The sequence below is a fragment of the Seriola dumerili genome, unplaced genomic scaffold, assembly GCF_002260705.1.
Source record: "Seriola dumerili isolate Sdu_G_001 unplaced genomic scaffold, Sdu_1.0 BDQW01000097.1, whole genome shotgun sequence".
NCBI classification, from domain to species: domain Eukaryota; kingdom Metazoa; phylum Chordata; class Actinopteri; order Carangiformes; family Carangidae; genus Seriola; species Seriola dumerili.
In genome coordinates, this window is record NW_019174352.1 from 2,056,201 (window position 1) to 2,064,356 (window position 8,156).

The following is an 8,156-nucleotide window of genomic DNA, read 5'->3' on the forward strand; positions in this document are numbered from 1 at the left end:
AGAATTTATTGCAGAGTTGTGGAAATGAATTGCATTAGTAGAGATTGTAAAGGTGTACATAATAAAGTGGGCCCTGACTCTGGATGGAGATGAAGTTTGTCAGCAACATAATCTAAATTTATTCACTCATTAATTATAAGCTATTGCTCAATTATTTCATTTAGTAAACATTGTTCAAAACAAGTGTTTAATTAGATTACAAAACTTTTAATTAATGTGTCTTTAAATAAAGTAAACACATTTAATTAAAAAATAAATGTTACTTTATTGCTTTTTTACCTCCAGGGGAGAAAAAAACAATAACAAGGCTGTGATTTCATTACATTTATGTATTGCATTCTGCAATGAAGAAAACAAAACACACTTTACTGTCCCATGTGCAACTTTGTCAAAATATGATAAATATGATCCCCATTCACTAATTTTATTTATTTATTTATTTATTTTTTGGTTATCATTTGACTTTAAGACTTGTATTTCTGAGGATGATTTGTACCTTTACATCTAGCTGGGAAGTCATGTGGAAACTTGAGGCATCCCGTGCACATATGTACACTGAGAATGGACCTTTTAGTGAAGTTGAGTATCTTGTGTGTAGAAGTTCAACCTTTGAAATGAACAATATTTGCATTTTTGTAGATTCTATTAAATGGGGGAGAAGGAGTAGATGGGATTTTTGATAGATATATATTTAACAAAGTAATGGACCTTTTTTGTGGGAAAAAGGTTATTAGTCAAAGCAGAATAAGATGTTTTTAAATAAATGTATATATTGTCATGTCATCATAAATTTTGATTTAGAGTTTAGATATACGCAGTGTGTGTTGGAAATAAATATACATAAAATCTTCAAACCTCTCCAAACTTGCGGCTGGAGTTGAGTTTGGAAAATGAGCCCACAGCAAGGTGGCGCTAATGAGTCATTTCATTGTTTGTCCACCGACGAAGAAGAACCAGACCACGTGACCAGAAAACTCACCTGCATCCATGCTGCAACGTCGCTAAAATTTCTGCTCTTCTCTGCGAAAAAAAAAAAAAACCCCGAGGTTTCTTGGGGCTTCAGGTGGAAATTAAAGACGACACAAAGATGCGACGTCTGGGCTCCGTTCAGCAGAAGATACCGTGTGTGTTTCTGACGGAAGTGAAAGAAGAACAGTCCAGAAAACGAGCCTGTCAGGTGAGAGCAGCAGCAGCAGCAGCAGCAGCAGCAGCAGCCATTCATCTGTAAACATCACGAACCGTTCATTATTCAGCTCAACAGACCTGCGGACAGCCGCTGTTCGCTGTCTGAATACGGCCACAAGAGCCCACCGAGCCCGCCATGACAACATTAAGTTAGGGACCGACTGTAAATTACTGTCTGACTGAAAATGATACATACGCAATTTTATTTTTGCACACCTGTACGCTGACGTGCATGAGTATTAATATTAAAAAAAAAAAACGAAAAAAACAAAACAATGCAGCAGAACAATTTCCATGTATATTGTGTATTAATTGGTACTTTACGTATTTATTAAAAATATTGTAAAAGTAATGTCTTTTTTTTTCATGTCATGTGCTGGGTTCAATACCTATTGGTTACTTTGGTGTTAACTAAGGTTAATACTCTGGTTTTAAGTGAGTGAGCTGACTGTAAAACTATTAACATGTAGAAACTATTTATGTACCAAAACATAGACCATTGACTGACAACTGGTCGAACTCATACTCTGTCCTGCCCAGAGGATACACATGAGTTTTGATAGTTTGTGGAAACAGATTTCCAGTTGTTAAATTACAGTAGGACTGTTGCATTTTACAGTGATTACTGTGGAGAAACTGTTGCGAGACTCATTGTTCATCTTAACATGCAGTTGATATAATGATCAGATGGAAATGTGTGTTTTGTAAATCCACTGAATTATTGAAATACCTGAAAAACAAATATATGTGGTCACAATAATAGTATAAATGTTTTTAGAAAACCTCTGGTCATTTACAAAGTTCTGTTCACTCACAGTAAATTTATTTGATTTACAACATGTGATAGTAACATCAACAGCTCGCATGTTTTGTCTGACAGTCTACAACTAAAGATATTCAGCTCACAACAACATAAAAAAAGAGAAAAACAGCAGATGGCTCACATATGAGAAGCTGGAACAAACACATGTTTTGGTGTTTTGACTTGATAAATGTTTTCAGCAATTAATACAGTAAATTAAAAAAATTGAAAATGTGGTTGGTACATTTTCTGTCAGTTGACTGATTGTTTCAGCACTACTGAAAACAAAAGCTAAAGCTTGGCAGTCAGTAAATTATTCTGGGACATTTTCCAATTGATGTTCATGATGCTGTTCACCACTGAGCCACTGTCCATCTCTGGATCTATAATTCATTTTAAATGGGTCAGTCATAAGTGCCAGGGAAGTGAAAATTGTATTATAATCATTATGGCAAAAACTGCAGAGTGACGCCACAATAATGAATTAAAATGTCAGATTTTTTTTGCAGCTCCTAGTGGTTGAACCATAGAGGTGTTTAAAACATGTTAATGGAATGGGACTTATACCAAAGTCCTGCTTCTTTCTGTTTTGATACATGGTTGATTTATTTTTTAAATTACAAGTGAATAACCATAATAAGTAAAGAGAAGTTCAGTCATCTCTCTCAGACTTCTAATGGTTAAACATCTCTGTCTGTTTGTCTTCAGCAATTTCAAGTTGTCGCCACTGAAAATGTGAACCCTGTCGCTCTGGAGGCCAATGTAGACTGTGCACTCGCCACAGAGAAACTGGATGGTACCTGCTGTTATGTCACAGTTTATAAAGGTGAGTATCGAGCTGAATGAGCTGGTTATTTGTTTTTCTTGCTTCATATTGTGATTGTTGTAAATTGGATACATGTCGATTGATAGTGGCGTCATTTTTCTACAAAAACCGAACAATGAAAGTGACTCCGTTATGATTTGCTTGGTGTGTACAGTGTGATGAACTAAATCATGGTTTATCTTTGTCATGTAGAGCAGCCGTACCTCTGGGCTCGACTTGACAGGAAACCCAACAAACAAGCAGAGAAGAGGTTCAAAAAGTACCAGCACTCTCACAGGAGCTGTAAAGGTTAAAGACCAGTATTTTTTTTTTTTGCACATTACGTGTCATCGTTTCTGCAGGGAGGTTGGACTAGTTTTTATTGTCTTTGTGTTTGTTTTCAGGTTTCACGTGGAACGTAGAAGAAGATTTTAAGACGGTGCCGGAGACGTGGATCCCAGCTCACGGGGTCAAACATCTCAATGGCCACCCGCTGCCTGACGAACACGGACACATTCCAGGTTCTCTGCCATATCACATAGATAAATATAGTCATTCAAATCCTCTTCAGCTGTAACCTGCAGGGTGTGTACGTTAGCAAAGCTTCACTGCACATGTGCAGTTACAGCTGATATTAGTTTTGCTTAAAGGCAGATTGAATCTTGCACCAGTGCAGGATATAAAAACCTCCAGCCCTTGGCACCATTAAAGTTAACACTGAGCTCAGAGCAGGATATGTGGTTACAGAGAGTGGATGGATGAATGGATAAATCCTGTTAATTTCAATTCTGAACTTAAATCAACACACTGCAAAATGTTCTGACAAGGTCTGTGTTTGCAGGAGGAGATGTCAGCTGCCTGCATCACCTCAGTCATGATTAAAACTACCCATCATTCATTGTGTCAAACTCATAAGAACAGAAAAGCCTATACAAGATCTTTCCCTTTGTGTTATGATGATGGTATCAATATGTGCTGTTCAGGATTGAGTATTAAGTATCGAATTAAAGCTCCAAAACAAACAACACGGGTCGACCTAAAAATTAAACATCTACTAACATACCAAGTTTATTTGTGTGTTTATGAAATCATTTTAATTTTCAGTGACTTAACACTTACCAGAATACTCAGCTGATATGATATTGATTACACTTTTGATAGTTGATATAGATGTAATCAATGTGGAACTTAGCAAGAATCACACTAATATTATTATTTGATTGATGTCATGATCTTTGTCATGTTTTCTAGGAGTGTGGGTATTAGGACAGACCTTAAAAGAATTTATATCGACTTATTAACATAAATGTCCTCAATATAGAAAACATGTAGCTGCCACCTCTGCAGGTCACTCTGACTCACTTAGAGACCTCTGCAGTTCATAACACTTAGCAATATTATTGTCTGGCACTTCTATGATAAAGAAAATAAAATTGTATCATTCTTGATTTTGAAGCATTCAAGATCAGAATTTACAAACCTGGTACAAGTTCTTACATAGTAATGATCAACATGATGTAAAATGCTCGATACTGCCTGGAGTTGTATTGATGTGGTACTTGTGAATGTTCAGGCTGGGTTCCAGTGGAGAAGGACAACAAGCAGTACTGTTGGCACTCCTCTGTGGTGGATTATGAAGTCGGGGCGGCTCTTGTTCTCAGGCCCAACGCCGACAATGAAGACATGCTGGAGATCACTACTGTTCCACTGGCTGAGCTCATGGAACAAACGCTGGAGCTCATTGGAACCAATGTCAATGGGAACCCTTATGGTAATGTGATATTTACATTTTTCTTCAGCATGCATTTACGTTATTGTCAAGGGAGAGTAATTTCAAACAGATTGTTATCTAAATGCTGTTATCCCTTTATTATTTCACGCAGCAGAGACAGAGGATTTCCTGTCTGTGTCCTATTTGTGAACAAATTTCACAGTAATATTTACAACACATTTAATCTATGTGTTTATCAATTCCCTAATATATTTGCTAAAACAAGAGATCAAAGTGTGACTTTTACCAATCTTAAGATGTAGTGGTCTTTTCAGAGACATTTAAACATTCCTAAAACGGGGGAAACATTAAAGGAAGTTTTTGTTATGAATTGGTACTAAATAGTTACTGGATTAAACAAATAAAGTCAAATCCTAATCTTAGTTGTCAGTATTGTAAAGTGGAGTGTTACTGTTCTGGCAGGACTGGGGAGTAAGAAGCAGCCTGTCCACTGCCTGGTGTCACACGGGAGCGTTTATATCACAAACCCTCCACCCGTGGACTTCCAGCAGCTCTGCTCCTGGTTCCAGGAAAATCCAGAGGGCCGAGTCGAGGGCATCGTCTGGCACTGCAATGACGGCACACTCATTAAGGTGGGATGACTTTATACACTGGGGTGCTTCTTAACTGGACACATTCAAACAGTTTCCTTTGTGCAAGGCTGGCCCTAAACGTAAGTTTTACTGCAGTATGTTTTCATGCCATAATATACTATGAAGTTTTCATGCCTTACTATTACTATGACTTTTTATGCCTTACTACAGTATAACCTTTTAATGCTGTACTATGCTATGACTTTTTATGCCTTAATATACTATGTCTTTTTTATGCTTTACTATTACTATGACTTTTTATGCCTTACTACAGTATAGCCTTTTAATGCTGTACTATTCTATGACTTTTTATGCCTTAATATACTATGAATTTTTTATGCCTTGCTATAATATGGTGTTTTTATGCCTTACTATACTATGATTTTTTAAGCCTTACTATACTATGACTTTGTTTTTTCTTACTATACTATGACGTTTTTATGCCATACTATACTTTGACTTTTTTATGCCTTACTATACTATGACTTTTTTTTCTTACTATACTATGATGTTTTTATGCCTCAATACACTATGGCGTTTTTATGCCTTACTATGCTATGACTTTTGTTTCCCTAACTATACTATGACTACTTATGCCTTACTATACTATGATTTTTTATGACTTACTATACTATGGCGTTTTTATGCCTTACTATGCTATGACTTTTGTTTCCCTAACTATACTATGACTACTTATGCCTTACTATACTATGATTTTTTATGACTTACTATACTATGGCGTTTTTATGCCTTACTATGCTATGACTTTTGTTTCCCTAACTATACTATGACTACTTATGCCTTACTATACTATGACGTTTTTATGCCTTACTATGCTATGACTTTTTTTTCCCTAACTATACTATGACTTCTTATGCCTTACTATACTATGACTTTTTTATGCCTTGTTATACTGTGACATTTTTATGCCTTACTATACTATGACTTTTTATGCCTTACTATAATATGACTTTTTTATGCTATACTATGCTATGACTTTTTATGCCTTACTATAATGACTTTTTTATGCCTTACTATACTATGACGTTTTTATGCCTTACTATGGTATGACTTTTTTTTGCCTTACTATACTAAGACATTTTTATGCCTTGCTATACTATGACATTTTTATGACTTTTTATGCCTTACTATACTATGACTTTTTTATGCTGTACTATGCTATGACTTTTTTTCCCTTACTATACTATGACGTTTGTTGACATTTTTGTGCCTTAGTATACTATTACGTTTTTTGACATTTTTATGCCTTACTATACTATGACGTTTTCATGATTTTTGTGCCTTAGTATACTATTACGTTTTTTGACATTTTTATGCCTTACTATACTATGAAGTTTTTATGACTTATTATACTATGAAGTTTTTAGACTTACTATACTATGACTTTTTATGCCTTACTATACTATGTCTTTTATACCTTACTATACTATGATTTTTTATGCCTTACTATAGTATGACGTTTTTATGACTTACTATACTATGACATTTTATGCCTTACTATACTATGTTTTTATACCTTTTTATAATTTGACTTTTTTATGCCTTGCTATACTATGACTTTTTATGCCTTAGTATAATACCTTACTTTAATACTTTTTATACCTTACTATACTTTGACTTACTATACTATTACTTTTTTTTCCCTTACTATACTATGAAGTTTTTATGACTTACTATACTATGACGTTTTATGACTTACTATAATTTGACATTTTTATGCCTTACTATACTATGACTTTTTCATACGTTATTATAATTTGACTTTTTTATGCCTTACTATACTATGACATTTTTATGCCTTACCTATACTATGACTTTTGATGCCTTACTATACTATGACTTTTTATACCTTATTATAGTTTGACTTTTTTATGCCTTACTATACTATGATGTTTTTATGCCTTACTATACTATGACTTTTTATACCTTATTATAATTTGACATTTTTATGCCTTACTATACTAGGACATTTTAATGCCTTACTATACTGTGACTTTTTATGCCTTACTATACTATGACGTTTTTAATAGTTTGACTTTTTTATGCCTTACTATACTATGATGTTTTTATGCCTTACTATACTATGACATTTTTATGCCTTACTATGCTATGACTTTTTATGCCTTGCTATACTATGACATTTTTATGCCTTGCTATACTATGACATTTTTATACCTTATTATAATTTGACATTTTTATGCCTTACTATACTAGGACATTTTAATGCCTTACTATACTGTGACTTTTTATGCCTTACTATACTATGACGTTTTTATACCTTGTTATAATTTGACATTTTTATGCCTTACTATACTATGACTTTTGATGCCTTACTATACTATGATTTTTTTATGACTTACTATACTATGACGTTTTTATGCCTTACTATACTATGACTTTTTATGCCTTACTATACTATGACTTTTTTATACCTTATTATAATTTGACATTTTTATGCCTTACTATACTATGATGTTTTTTTGCCTTACTATACTATGACATTTTTTTACCTTATTATAATTTGACTTTTTCATGTCTTACTATACTATGACATTTTTATGCCTTACTATACTTCGACATTTTTTTACCTTATTATAATTTGACTTTTTCATGTCTTACTATACTATGACATTTTTATGCCTTACTATACTATGACATTTTTTTACCTTATTATAATTTGACTTTTTCATGTCTTACTATACTATGACATTTTTATGCCTTACTATACTTCGACATTTTTTTACCTTATTATAATTTGACTTTTTCATGTCTTACTATACTATGACATTTTTATGCCTTACTATACTATGACATTTTTATACCTTACTATACTATGACTTTTTTATGCCTTATTATAATTTGACTTTTTTATGCCTTACTATACTATGACTTTTTATGCCTTAATATACTATGACGTTTTCATACCTTATCATAATTTGACATTTTTATGCCTTACTATACTATGACATTTTTATGCCT

The 8,156-nt window shown here is 33.6% G+C and overlaps 1 protein-coding gene across 2 annotated transcripts in view; it reads left to right on the forward strand.

Annotated features, from left to right (window-relative positions):
- The first annotated feature begins 974 nt into the window (after positions 1 to 974).
- The window catches only part of cunh12orf29 (chromosome unknown C12orf29 homolog), a 22,202-nt gene continuing 15,020 nt past the window's right edge, over positions 975 to 8,156 (forward strand). Inside the window, exons 1-6 of one of the 2 annotated variants that reach the window (XM_022746271.1) lie at positions 975 to 1,177; positions 2,696 to 2,813; positions 3,006 to 3,101; positions 3,197 to 3,313; positions 4,366 to 4,563; positions 4,987 to 5,156. In XM_022746271.1, the coding sequence (XP_022601992.1) occupies positions 1,088 to 1,177; positions 2,696 to 2,813; positions 3,006 to 3,101; positions 3,197 to 3,313; positions 4,366 to 4,563; positions 4,987 to 5,156 (789 nt within the window). In that variant the 5' untranslated portion in view covers positions 975 to 1,087. Of the gene's footprint in view, positions 1,178 to 2,695; positions 2,814 to 3,005; positions 3,102 to 3,196; positions 3,314 to 4,365; positions 4,564 to 4,986; positions 5,157 to 8,156 lie in introns of those variants that run through there. The other variant, XM_022746272.1, reaches the window with a different exon arrangement.